Source organism: Saccopteryx bilineata, chromosome 7 (genome assembly GCF_036850765.1).
Source record: "Saccopteryx bilineata isolate mSacBil1 chromosome 7, mSacBil1_pri_phased_curated, whole genome shotgun sequence".
Taxonomy (NCBI): domain Eukaryota; kingdom Metazoa; phylum Chordata; class Mammalia; order Chiroptera; family Emballonuridae; genus Saccopteryx; species Saccopteryx bilineata.
The window spans coordinates 61,492,550-61,506,941 of NC_089496.1; the positions used below are offsets into that span (position 1 = coordinate 61,492,550).

The 14,392-nt window shown below is 50.4% G+C and overlaps 1 protein-coding gene across 1 annotated transcript in view; it reads right to left on the reverse strand.

Moving 5' to 3' along the window:
* CHSY1 (chondroitin sulfate synthase 1) overlaps positions 1-11,646 on the reverse strand; it is a 48,105-nt gene extending 36,459 nt beyond the window's left edge. The window contains exon 1 of the mRNA XM_066239091.1: positions 11,201-11,646. Within this exon, the coding sequence (XP_066095188.1) occupies positions 11,201-11,538 (338 nt within the window). The 5' untranslated portion in view covers positions 11,539-11,646. The remainder of the gene's footprint in view (positions 1-11,200) is intronic.
* Positions 11,647-14,392: the final 2,746 nt, after the last annotated feature.

The following is a 14,392-nucleotide window of genomic DNA, read 5'->3' on the forward strand; positions in this document are numbered from 1 at the left end:
GTCATCTCAGAAAAGACTCCATCTGATACACTTCTGTGCAGAGCTACCCCGATGGCACGACTGCTGTCCTGGGTAGTGAGCCAGTGTGCAAAGCAGACAGCAGTCTAGACTTGTGATGCAGATAACACGAAGAGAAGAAAAGTACATTCATGGGATCAAAGAACGAAGTGTTGACTCTGGGTGGGTTTAGATGAAGAATCAGAAAGGATTTAATTTTCTTCTCTGGGTTTTTCTACATCTTTTAAATTATCTGCAACAGAGGGCCGTTTTTAGAGCTAGAAAAATAATTCGTCTGTGGGGGGGGGAAGGTTTTAAGCTAAAAAAGCATCTAAAGAAATGAAAAGATTAGGCAACAAAAAAGTTCACTAGTACAGTAAAAATATTTTTTACCCTAGCCCCCTGGTTGGCAAACTGCGGCTCGCGAGCCACATGCGGCTCTTTGGCCCCTTGAGTGTGGCTCTTCCACAAATACCTTATCAAGGAATGTACCTACCTATGTAAATTAAGTTTTAAAAATTTGGCTCTCAAAAGAAATTTCAATCGTTGTGCTGTTGATATTTGGCTCTGCTGACTAATGAGTTTGCCGACCACTGCCCTAGCCAATGGACAAAAACTGAAAGAAAAAAAAAAATAGAGTAAGATTGAGTACTTTCTTTTGGAATTTTTTAGACTTTAAGTTATAACAAATTTTACAGGTAAAAAGGGGAGATTTTCCCAAAATCACTATGACACACGTCCTCTGATGGTTACAGTGATACTTCTGAAAGGACCCATGTTACTTTGGAGTCAGGGAAGGGAGGGAGGAAACAGCTTTACTCTGCAGGGCTGACAGAGATCAGGAGTTGAATGTACCCTACGTTTAATCTTCTCCCCATTAAAGAAAAACACGTAAGACAAGTTAACTGAAATGCATCCACGATGAAAAAAATTAAGCAAGACAAAGAGGCCAAAGAAAAACAACGGTAGGGAAGCAGAGTGGCAACGTGCGGAGGTGGCTGTGTCACCGTGGGGCCACTAGCTCTGCTCTGCGCCCACGGCGCTCAGGTGAGGAGACCTGCTTGCTATCACGTGACCTCCACGTCTGCGCATGGTGGGCCAAACGCAGCTACAGATCTCCCAGCAGGCACTCAAGAGGAAGTCACAAGGCTGCGTCCCACTGTTCAGGGTGAAGTGAAGCTACTCTAGATCCGAGGACGTGAAGTTAACCCCCCTCCCCCCGTGGGAGGGGGTCAGGATAGAGAAAGCAGGGCATGTGCAGAGGACGTGAAGTTAACCCCCCTCCCCCCGTGGGAGGGGGTCAGGATAGAGAAAGCGGGGCACGTGCAGTGAGTGGTCTCACAGGAAGCACAGGGCGGCAGAGAGGGGCTTGAGCTCCTCCTCCCAACACAGCCCACACAGGTCGAGGCTGTCGGGCAGGGCGGCCATGAACTGACCCCAACCGGGCCTTGCGAAGACTCTGAGGCGGGTCTCCCGAGGCTGCAGAGGATGGCTTGAGGCCTTGTCTGGAGCCAGAGGAGCTGAGGAGCAGGCTTGGGCAGGATGTCATGGGTGTGACCGGGGCCGTTCCTGTTCCCCGTTCCCTGTCCTGACCCCGGGCGCAGGGGCGGCTCTGCCATCCGCGGCTCAGCAGCAGAGCTCTCCTTCCCTGTGTATGTTTCCGGATGTGTGTGGTTTTCTCTTAAAACCTTTAACTGTCTGTCTCATTGTGTTGGGCCTCATGACATGAGCGAGCTCAAATTCTTTTTGAAAGCAGGTAAAAAAAAAAAAAGTTGGGAACGTGTTGGAAAAGGAGAAATCAAATTATGCTCACTCCTGTGACCTTTTTTCCCTCCACGGGTGGGTGGCTCACAGCCGCCCACGTCAACCCTGGCTGGGCACTGGCCCGAGGGCAGTCCCCAGGTTCTCAACAGCTCCCAGCCACTTACCCTCTAAATCCAGGTTCAAAGCAAACAGTGAGAATACTCATCAGCAGTGACTACAGACATGCCCTCTTGGAAAGGCTAGAATGAAAATTCGGAGTCTTAGGACAGAAGGCAAACGCTGATCTCGTAACCCCCATTCCCACAGCTTCAGTGCAAACACAATTAACTCTTAATTGTTCACAAACACAATTCGTTTTCAAATCTAATTCTAAGCAAAAAAAGGAAGAAAAACAGTATTTTCTAATGCAAACAATAAAAGTACCCTGACTCTACTTTGGCGAACCCCTTCCTGAGTCCATCTCCCAGGACATCCGGCCACTGGAGGGCCAACGGCATGCTCTGGGCAGTTAGCGTTCACGTGCACACCGGCACGGCGCTGAGGGTGTCAGACACTCAGCCCCATGACAGCTCTGCGGTGCTGGTCAGGTCTCCTCCCCATGTCACAGATGAGGACACAGTGGCTCAAGGTCAGATAAGTAATTCGCCCAACATCATACATCATAGAGCTAAATAAAGACGCAAGCCAGAACCCCACTGTGCTGCCCGCCGGGCCAGGCTCCCGGTGTTCCGTCACCCCGTGTCCTCCGCTGTCCCTCTTCCGCTGATAAGGCCGAGGACACAGTCCTCGTTGGAAAGGAGAGCGGCCTCACCACCCACTCTGTGTCTGCCTGGCCAACACCCGCCTGCTCAGGACGCCTCTTTAGGGTTCGGGCTGAATTGAACTGAAATGCCAGGAGGCCTTCACGGGACATCAGCTCCTGAAACCTTCCCTCTGCGTCTGGCCCCAGATCCTGCCCGGTCGTTTCCCGGCCCTGGGGTGGGAAGCCACAGAAGGAAGCCTATCGCAAAAACCCACCTTTGCCCTTTGGTTCAACTGACAAAACCAGCATTCAGAAGGCATTGTGATCTACATTTTCAACCATCCTCAGGGTGGTGGGGGGTTTGTAGGCCCCGAGACATCAACTCGGGGAGCTGACTACGGCTTATTTTTCATCGCACGTACTCGGCTTCAGAAGCGACCCAAAATTCAAGTGAAAAGATGGACCACCTCCCTGCTCTTAAATCATCATGAAGTTTCTTGGTCCCTCAACTCCATCCAGAACCAAAGCCAAAATGACAACGGCAGGGGAGACACCGGGCCCCGTTAGCAAGGCTGTCACCTGATTCTCCCAAGTAATCGCCCTGGAAGCTGTGACGTTCCGGTAACTGAGGAAAACGTAATTACAGTCACTGCAGAGACGTGTTTATCCCTACGCTTCCGGACAGGATTAACTGTCACTTTACTGAAACAAGAATGACCCCGGACAAGTTCCCAGGAGCCCAGAGCCAGCCGGCCATCTGGGCCCAGCCGCACTGCAGTTGCCTACGACTCAGACCGCCCTCACATTTCCTCCCGAGAGCTGTCATCTCCTCCCCTCGCTGCCTTAAAAAAAATTTTTTTTCTGTGCATTATTACAAAATAATCACTCATTGTAGGAAGACTCAGAAAACAGAAAAGTGCTAAGGAGGATATGAAAAGTCACTGGGCACCATGCTGGGAACACTCACTTCTTCCTCTGCGGCGCTGCGCGCACACACGTTTATTTTGTCTGACCTGAAGCGAAAGGCGGCTCACGCTGGGCGCACGGCTTTATCATCTACTCGCACTTAAATATACGGGGACCCTCTCCTCGTGCCAGTACCTCAGCCACAGTTTTCTGGTGGTTGAGAAGTGGATCCCGGTGTGGGTAACTCAGCCAGCTCATTTGGAGTCCACAACTCCTAGGGCCAGACACCAAAGACCTTGGACCTTTCTGCGTCTTGGGGGATATCTTGACGTTCCTTTGGGAAAAGTTTCTAGAAGACTTGCTGGGTCTCAGATCGCCGCCCCAGTGAACTGTCCTTGTCGTCACCTTATCCATGACTTCCTGCTCCTCCATGTTTCTGGGAACCTCACTCAGCCTTCAGGACGAAGCAGGAGAAAGGGGCAGGAGCGAGGGGCAGAACTTCTGTGAACCCCTTTGTCACTCATCAGTAGCCCCACAGTAATTAGTGTGGGTATCCTGGGACCCCCATCAGCCAATATTACCCATCTCCTTCCCTAAACAATGAAACGCCCAAGGATAGGATTAGTTATCTACTTTCAATAAATAGCAACTTTGTTTAAGGGCAAATGTAACAATGTCCATGGGATGAAAATGATCAGGTATCACCTTCTACTGACAACCACAGCCATCCGGGGGTAACTCCGACTGTCTGACGCAGGGGTCCCCAAACATTTTACACAGGGGGCCAGTTCACTGTCCCTCAGACCGTTGGAGAGCCGGACTATAAAAAAACTATGAACAAATCCCTATGCACACTGCACATATCTTATTTTAAAGTATAAAAACAAAATGGAAACAAATACAGTATTTAAAATAAAGAACAAGTAAATTTAAATCAACAAACTGACCAGTATTTCAATGGGAACTATGGGCCTGCTTTTGGCTAATGAGATGGTCAATGTCCGGTTCCATATTTGTCACTGCTAGCCATAACAAGTGATATGACACGCTTCCGGAGCCGTGACGCATGCATCCCGCGTCACCAGAAATACTACTGTACGTGACGCCGCCACATATAGTACTCCAGGACCACCATACAGTAACTCCTCTCACTGACCACCAATGAAAGAGGTGTCCCTTCCGGAAGTGCGGTGGGGGCCGCAGTTTGGGGACCCCTGGCTCTGAGGGCATCAAGATCTGGAACCAAGACTTCTAAACTTCTAAAACGAGACTCGTTTTCAAGAGCACATTTTTCATTAGTCTTCCTGCACAGGTAATTCATAGCAGAAAATGGGTTGTGCCCAAAACGTTCACTTCCAGGTTGGTTCCCTGGATTATGGAAGTACATTTTTGTACTTTTGGTAGTACATTTTTGTCAAATTGAATCCTATCTGAGAAACAAGCATTGCTCTAGAGCAGTGGTCCCCAACCTTTTTTGGGCCACGGACCTATTTAATGTCAGAAAATATTTTCTCGGACAGGCCTTTAGGGTGGGACAGATAAATGCACAAAATAAAATTATGTGACCAGCGTAAAAACTGTGGTATTTTTTTTATTTTAATTTTTATTTATTTATTACAGAGACAGAGAGAGAGTCAGAGAGAGGGATAGACAGGAACAGACAGACAGGAACGGAGAGATGAGAAGCATCAATCATTAGTTTTTCATTGCACATTGCGACAACACATTGCTTTCTCATATGTGCCTTGACCGCGGGCCTTTAGGAGACCGAGTAACCCCTTGCTGGAGCCAGTGACCTTGGGTCCAAGTTTGTGAGCTTTTGCTCAAACCAGATGAGCCCATGCTCAAGCTGGCGACCTCGGGGTCTCAAACCTGGGTCCTCAGCATCCCAGTCCGATGCTCTATCCACTGCACCACCGCCTAATCAGGTAAAACTGTGGTATTTTTAAATATAATTGTCGAACTTACGAGACAAGCGTCAAGAGTGAGTCTTAGACGAATGTAACAGAGGGAATCTGGTCATTTTAAAAAATAAAACATTGTTCAGACTTAAATATAAATAAAACGGAAATAATGTAAGTTATTTATTCTTTCTCTGCGGACCGGTACCAAATGGCCCACGGACCAGTACCGGTCCACGGCCCGGGGGTTGGGGACCACTGCTCTAGAGTGTTTCAAGATAAACCAGGTTTCCTGAATTCAAGGAACAAGTAAAGGAATGCTGAGACTCTGCCTACTAAGGTCGGTAAGAGGAACGCTCCGTCTTCAGTGGAGACATTCAGAAGAGGCCAGAAAGTGACCGCACCTCTTGCAATAAGATTCCCCGTATCTAGAGCTAGTGCTTCTCAAACTTTCTCCCCACAACTCCCTCCATCTCTCACAGAGGCCTTTATCACTCCAGGGCGAAGAAGGGAAGCCATCCACCTCTTTCTTCTAAGAAAATAAAGAAGGAACAAAAACAGTTCCCCTTCTTCAGCCCAGGGCAGCTAAGAACCAAGACAAATAAAAAGGTGTGAGGTTAGCTTACTTCTCTGAGCATAAAAAAATGGACTAAAAAGCTAAGTATGGCCTGACCTGTGGTGGCGCAGTGGATAAAGTGTCAACCTGAAACACTGAGGTCGCCGGTTCGAAACCCTGGGCTAGCCTGTAAGGCACATATGGGAGCTGATGCTTCCTGCTTCTCCCGGCCTCTTTCTCATTCTCTCCTCTCTCGCTCTCTCTCTCTGAAAATAAAATTTTAAAAAGGCTAAGTATGTATGCTTTTTATCAAACCATTAATTTAGAGAGAAAAAAAAAATCTCAATAGCATCACAACTCTCCCGGCAAGAACAGGTGAAGTGTAGCCAAGAAATGTCTGCGACGGAAGCGTAACAAAGGGGCACTTGTCTACCGGATATTAAAATATTATTCAACCTCCAATCATTTCGATGGGTGGTACTGGCATGAGAACAGACAGAAAGATCAATGAGACAAAACAGGAAGTCCAGAAACGTACCCAGGAATTCCGAGCACGAGGAAGATGGCATTTCGGTGGGTGGGGAAGTGGGATGGGGGACTTGTTTAACAGATACTGCTGAAACGTGAGGCTGAAACATTTCTACCCCTTCTAGAATTAGAAAAGAAAAAAAGTTTCACTTTAAGAAATCTCTACTGGGCACTTTCTGAGCTTAGGAAAAATAAATAAAAAGAACTAAAATTAAAAAGGGAAAGACCTGGGCCCGGCCGGGTGGCTCAGTGGGTAGAGGGTTGGACCGGTGTCCCGAGGTCACAGGTTCTAGCTTCGGTCTGGGCACATACATAGGAGAAGCACAACGAGTGCACAACTAAGAGGAACAACAAGTTGATGCCTCTCTCTCTCTCTCTCTCCCTTACCCCCCCAGCTTCTCAAGTCAAAGAAAAAGTTTTTTTAAAAAAGGGAAAAGACTAAACTACATGAAAATTTAAGTTTTGTGTATCAAATGACAAAAAAAAGTGAGAAAAATGTGGGAGAATACGAATTGCAGCTACTTATGAAAGACATAAAGAACCCACAGGTTAGATGACTAGTCACTAACCAGCATAAAAAATTAGCTGGGAAGAATCAGGGTACCATTTTAAAATGAAATTAACATGCCCTGGCCGGTTGGCTCAGTGGTAGAGCGTCGGCCTGGCGTGCAGAAGTCCCGGGTTCGATTCCCGGCCAGGGCACACAGGAGAAGCGCCCATCTGCTTCTCCACCCCTCCCCTTCTCCTTCCTCTCTGTCTCTCTCTTCCCCTCCTGCAGCCGAGGCTCCATTGGAGCAAAGATGGCCTGGGCGCTGGGGATGGCTCCTTGGCCTCTGCCCCAAGCGCTAGAGTGGCTCTGGTCGTGACAGAGCGACACACCAGAGGGGCAGAGCATCGCCCCCTGGTGGGCGTGCCGCATGCGGGAGTCTGTCTGACTGTCACTCCCCATTTCCAGCTTCAGAAAAATAAAAAAAATAAAAAAAAATAAAAAAAGAAAGAAATTAACGTGAATACAGATATTTTGCAGATGAGTCCAAACAAATCGTTTTGATTATTTGCAGAGCTCCAGCAACCCAGAACCTTCAAAGAATCTTAGTTTAAAGATTGCTTCAGATGCAAATCTTCTCTCAATTTCTTTTTAAATCCATCACACTGATGAAGCTAAGGATACACCCAACCTGTGGGTCTGAATGCTTTCTGAAAACTCTTCCTGTGCAAAACCAGCTCTCTGTTAACTCACCTCCCTCCCCTAACTCTTTCCGCCTTCTGGTCTTCCTCAGCTCGATAAACGATAAACGACGCAACCACTTTGCCTGCCGCTCAAGGCAAAATCCTAGAAGTCTCCACTAATTCCTCTGTGCTTACTCCTCAGGAGAGTTCGTCGGCCTGTCTGAAACTCTGGCTCCACCCAGTACAAATCCAGCAACCGTACATTCTCTCCATCTGCACGATGCCCACACTGGCCTCAGCCACCCTCACCTCCACCTAGACCACTCCCCAACAGGTTCTCCATGTGTGAGGCAGGCTTCACTTTTGAGAACATAAATGCAATCACCTCCCTTTCCTGCTGAAACCCTCCAAGGGCTAATTTTGTGTATCAAACGACGGCCTTGACGCTGCCAACCCCCTTTCCGAGCTGGGGCCCCTTGTAATTCACCAGCTGTCCCCTCTGACTTGTATGTATGCTCATCGCTGACATTCACAACCGGTTCCTCCTGATCAGATCTCAGCCCCGAAGCCAGTTCTCTGAGGTCTTCCCCAGCCAACTACAAGATGACACCACCCCACCCTGCCCTGCTCTGCCCTTACCCTGTTCTATTTTCTCCACAGTCCCCACCACAAACTAGCATAAAAACCCTCTTTTTGGTGTCTGCCTCTCCCACTGTCACAGCAGCTCCATGACAACAAGCATCTCTACTCTTGTGTCCCTGATATCCAAGAGTCTGGACTGAGAGAGGCCATGCGGGTCCTTACTGAACTAAGGCACACATTCTAGGTGTGTGTATCTGAACGTTCTGAGGAATCAGGACCGCTCCTGTGACTTGCACCATGCTCTAAGAAGTCGGCCCTGGATGGTCCCTGACCCGCCACACTTTGGGCTCTGTTTTGCTTGTTTTTAAAAACTGGTTTCGTGCCTGCTCTCAGCTGTCATGGCATCACTAACAGCTCTGGGTGGCCCCCGCCCTACTTCAGCCACATGGTAAGTCTGCAAAAGTAAAAGTCCTCAGGGACGGGGCTGTCCCATCATGAAATGCACTAGCTCCAGTTCAGAAAGGCATATCTCCTTGAATTTTTCAAAGGTTTTCTTAAGCTTCTTTCTGGACTTCAGACAGTTACTATCCCTAGACCTCCACTCTGACATTTTCAGCACCGTCACATAAAAGTACACCTGTGTGCTTAGTTTACCAAAAATGTTGGCATCTCCTCCAACCCAGAAGCCAAATAATTATTGTATTAAAACAAAACAAAAAAAAATGAGAAGCACTGAAATTATTTCTAAGGTAAAGAATGAATCTGCCTTTTAGGGGAGATATAGAGCTGACCCCCCCCCCCCAGTCAAATCACAGTTCTACCTAGGGATAGAAGATTCAGGCTGACTTTTATACTTGAACTGTGCATGAGATTTCCGGCCTAAGAGCTGACCATGGACTTCTGGCCCAGGCTGCAAAGCGCAGCAAAATCATAATCATAAATTACACCCTGTAACCTCCATCCCAAGTCAGGTCCGCCTCAAACTTCCTGAAGGCTAAAATCGTCTTGTACCTTCTCTGGCAGCCAACCTAAACACAGGGTAGACAGCTGAGAAGCAGAGGGCCTTAACCAGCCAGGGTAGGTGCACCCCCAGGCTTTAGTAACTGTAACTCCTTCTGATCAGAGAGACAAAAGGAAAAGGTTGTAAGATCCTTGACAGAAAGACTGGGTAGGATACATTGTTTCCCTCCTAAGGGCTTTCCTTTATGGGAAAGACAGAGTTGTCACAAAGAGAGAAGATAGGATACAATGTTTCTGAATAAGGGCTTGCCTTTATCAGAAAGGCAAAAGTTGTCACAAAAAAGGGAGAGGAGGGAACAGAGGGCAAAGTGTTTCCACTTTCCCCTAACAGCCTGAAAGAAAAACAATGGGATAAAATTGCACAGAGAAAGAGATGAGATATAAGATTTGGAGGGAGGCCAAAGGAAATCAAGCACGGGCATTGGGACAAGATCATCTTCCAGTGTGAAACGCTAGGTTCAGTCTGCTGGTTCAACAGAACCCCTATGGGTTCCTATACACTGATTTTGTATCCATGGAACTCTATTTGTTTGTGGGACAAGGGGTCACCCTATCTACTACTACATGAACAAATTACTTTGATAATTGTCATGGATGTTGTACAATCACAGGGCTTGTTACGAAATTGCAGTCATGAGGGTTTACCCTCTCCCCCCAATTTACTTTTTAAAACCATGCTTTATTACAATTTATATAGCTCATTCTCAATTACTGATGTGGATATTTCTCTCCTCAAAAAGCACAACATACATATAATTCTGGGTAATTCACGGTAGATCTGGTGGAGGGTGGGGTGGAACCCAACACCTTGACCTGCAGGTTTCCAAGTAGTGATGTTAGTCTGAATTTAAACTAAGCTTTTCAGTCACCGAGGAGCCTTCTGGGCAGAACCTGAGCCCTGAATTTAGACCAAACCCTAATGGAAACACAGGGGTCAAGGCGCTGAAAGGGCAGACATTTCCCTCAGCCCTTTATCTTCTCTTTTCAATCCTTAACATCCTCGGGGCTCCAGATAAGCTCTCCCTCTTACAACACCTAGCGTCTGAACATTCAGACCTGGGCTGCTTTTAAAAGCTGAAGTTATAAAGGGACTGGCAGCAGAGGAAGAACCAGCGGCAACCCGCCTGGCCTTGCTCAGCACTGCCTGCTCCAAAAGCTCATTCCCTGATGACCTCCCAGCACTGGGCTGTTCTTCAGCATTTCTGCGCTTCCCAGACGGGAGAGGTTTCCATTAAACCCCTTCATGAACCTACACACCCCTCTTCTCTCTCCCGTTCACTCCAGCACAACCCTGAATTCCCAAATCATGTCCCTTCTAAAGACGACTCTGGCTAATCCCTCTGCTAATCCAGAACATGATTCCAGCCACTTTTATGACTCATCTGGCCAATGAGAGAGCCCAGACACTGGATAATATCACTAAACTGAGCTAGTTAACACCAGGTCCGTCGGGGGTCAGGAACCGCTTTTCCCAAAGGTTCTCTCTCCATTCACGGAGCAGAATGGTGTTTTCTGCGTGTAGTGGGCACCCCCTTTCATCAACAGAAGTGCTGCCAAATGTGAAACCTATATGTATGCTACAGAAAGTGTCCAACCAGGTTAAGTGGCGTGGGCTCTAGCGCTGCAAGGGCAAAGGGGTCGATTTCAGAGAATGGAATAATAACGACCATTGCCATCACTGATCACAGCTAAAGGTTTTTCTAACAGCCTTATGAGGGAGACAGCGTCCAGTCAGGCCCATTTCACAAAGGAGGTCTGAACAGGGAGAGCTGAAATGCCTCGCACAAAGTCAGGTGAGGACCACCGCCCGGAGGGAACAACCTGGTCTACCTGGCCCCGAAGACCACGCTCCCGAGTGTGGTGCTTCACGTCCATCACGCCTCTGATCTCTGCTGCCAATGCCCCGCATCACCCCGGGGGCTGACGCCTCGGCTCTGGGAACCAGGCGAAGGCAGGAGCCACGGGAGGCTCTGCAGGGCCGCCCGCCTGCGTGCTGGGTGCAGGAGGAGGCGCCGGCGGGGCAGGGGCTCTCACCTGTAGACGGCCACGGCGCGGGTCTGCAGGTATTTCTGAGCGGTCATGACTCCCACGAAGAGAAAGTTCCTGTCGCGCGGACCGCCCTCCGGGGCCGGCCCGTGCGGCCAGAGCTGCGCCCCGCGCGCATCGCCACGCGCCCCGCCGACCTGGGAAGCTGCCGCCCCCGCCGCCGCCGCCGCCTGCCTGGGCTGGCAACCCTCGGGGCTGGCGCGGCGCCGCGGGCCCGCTCGCTTCAGCTCGGAAGCGCGGGGCAGGACGAGCCGCGAGGCCAGCACGAACCCCAGCACCAGCCCGAGCAGCACGCTGAGCCAGGCGCGCCGGCCGCGCGCGGCCATGTCCGCGCCGCTCCGCCCGCCGGGCCGCCGCCGCCGCCGCCGCCGCCGCTGCAGGCACCGCGCGCCCTCGGCTCGCCGCCCCCGCCCGCGGAGGCCAGCCCGCCCTAGCGCCGCGAGGCCCGGCCCGGGCAGCGCCGCGGCCGCCGCGGGCCCGCCGCGCCCATCGCGGCCCCCGAGCCGCCCGCAGGCCCCGCGCCGGCGCTTTGTTCCGCACGCGCACCGCCACGGCCTGCGCCTTTAAGAGGGGACCATGGCCGGCGCGCGCCGGCGGCGGCTCGGGCGCAAGGCGGCGGCAGCCACGGCGGCGGCGGCGGCGGCGGCTCCTCCCGCTCGCGCGCGGGGGCGCGGGGCCGGCGCAGCGGCGTCTGCAGTGGCGGCCGTGTCCGGGCCTCCGCCCCGCCCCGCTCGTGTGCTCCGGCCGGCTCGGCTGCGATCGCGCGGCGCCCGTCCGCGTCCTCTTCGTGGCCGGCGCCTCCGCTGCACATCCTCCGGCTCAGCTCGCCATTGCAACAGGAACCCCTCACGTCACGCACGGCGCGTTATGAAGCGGCCGCGGGCGGCGCGGCCTCGTGGCCCCTCTCGGGATCCGTCCGCGCCCTCCCATTGGCGCAGAAGTGAATGGGGGGCGGTTCACGTGGACAAAGTTTGACCCGAAAGAAAGAGAGAGAGAAAAAAAAAAAAAAAAAAACGCACCCGGCGCGCACGCGGCGCCCCACCCGCGCGGTCGGTGGCGGTGTCGCCGGGCGGGCGGGCGGGGAGGGGGCGTGGGGCCGGGCTAGGCGCCGGCGGGGACCTGGGACGCGGCTACCCCGGCTGCGGCCCGCGATCCCGGCGACCACGCCCCCTTCTGACCCGCTGCGTGGCTAACGGGAATCGGAGGAGGGATTTTTGAAGAAGGGGCTTCTTGGTCCCCAGACTCTCCCTGCAGAAACTGTCCTCGGATAAACCCGCTGCCCACGCCCTGCCCTCCCGCGGGGCGGACCTCGCCGCCCCGGCCACGCGGCCCCGCGTCGTGCCGGTTCACACTGTCCCTTTGTTCCTTCCGCGCTGCCGGCGGGATGGGCACGTATGGAATAAACAGCCCGGGAGCCATTTGGGACGTGCACGCTTGGGGCGGGAACTAGGAGTTCAGTGACCTCGTTCCCTGCCGCTGGTTTCTTTTTTTAGTTGGATTTATTGGGGTGACACTGGTTAATAAAGTTGCGTAGGCTTTGGGTGGCGTTCCATTCCATAATGCATCCTCTGTACACTGCATGTGCTCACCACTCCAAGTCAAGTCTCTCTCCATTGCCATTTATTCCCTTTTACCCACTTTCCTCCCCCACCCACCCCCTTTCCCTAATCCCCACACTGTTGTCTGTGTCTAAGATCCTTTTATTTTCTTTGTTTAATCCTTTCACTTCAGTCACACAGCGCCTCTCTCCCCAACCCTCTTCCTTTCTGACAGCTGTCAGTTTGTTCTCTTTATCTAGGAGTCTGTTCCTTTTTTGCCTGTTTATTTTGTGCATTGGCTTCCACATATAAGTGACGTCATATGGTACTTGCCTTTCTGACCGGCTTATTTCACTTTAGCATAATCTCCATTAGTTACTAAGCTTTTTTTTTTTTTTTTTTTTTTTTTTAAACAAACATAATGTTTCTAGCTCCTAACAGTACTAGCTAGGGTTTAATGGATGTTGAACAAATGGTATGTGATGTTCACACCTGGGTGTCAAGTCCTACTTTTATTAACATTCCACATGGGCAGATAGTCGGCTGGTACTCTAACCTAAATATGTGTTAACATTTTAATATGGTCCATAAGTAACGCGGATACCTAAAGATAGGATTTACATTTTAAATTTTACACATCTCTCTCTTTTTTTTTAATTATAAAAAACCTGGTAATAATTTTTAAAATCCTTTACATAGACTTCTTTTAAGGAACCACGATGGCAGAGGAGGGAGTTATAATAAGCCACCCTTTATGAATGCTCTGTTCATTGCTTTCAGAGGAGAAAATCCTTAATGACCATTTTACTAACATTACCAACTTCATCTCTATTAACCCAATACATCTTTGCTTTATTATTAATGCTGATATTGAAGGTCCACATTAGCTAATTAACTTTGCTCAATATTTCCATTTGCAGTACTTCCAGCCACATGCGGGACAGAGCCTGTGATGATGACTTCAGTTCTGGCCCCAGACCCTTGTGGGTCTGGTGCTGGCTGTTCTAGAATGTTCTTCACATTTTTTTGATTGCTTCCCAGCTCTGTCCATTCTTTCTGTCAGATATTGATTAGGGCCTTGATTAGGGTCTGGTGCCTTGGTGGATAGAGCGTCATCTTGGCATGCGGAGGTCATGGGTTCGATCCCTGGTCAGGGCATATGTGAGAAACAACCAATGAGTGCACAACTATGTAAATGGAACAACTAAGTGAAACGAGTTGATGCTTCTCTCTGTGTGTCCCTTCCCCATTCTTTTTCAGATCAGTGGAAAAACTAAGCTATTGGTTTGGTATGGGTGTGTTTGTCATACAAGTGTGTATGTGTGTGTGTGTGTGTGTGTGTGTGAGAGAGAGAGAGAGAAAGAAGAGAGGAAATTGAGCACCACTCTGTGTGCTGGCAGGAAGGGCTATGGCTATGGTCTTAGTAACTCTGCCAGCACAGGACTACTGGGAAACAGCCAGGAGATAATGTCCCTGCAGAAGCCAGGGACCCCGGTTAGCGTCTAGTCTAAGATTCACTCTCTGTGTAGTAAGAGAGGTTTGCCTTTCCCATCCGTTGCCAAGAAATGCTATTCATCGCGGGCACAGTACCAGAGTTGCCCCAGATGGGAAGAAGACAAAGCTTCCATTCCACAGGAGGGGA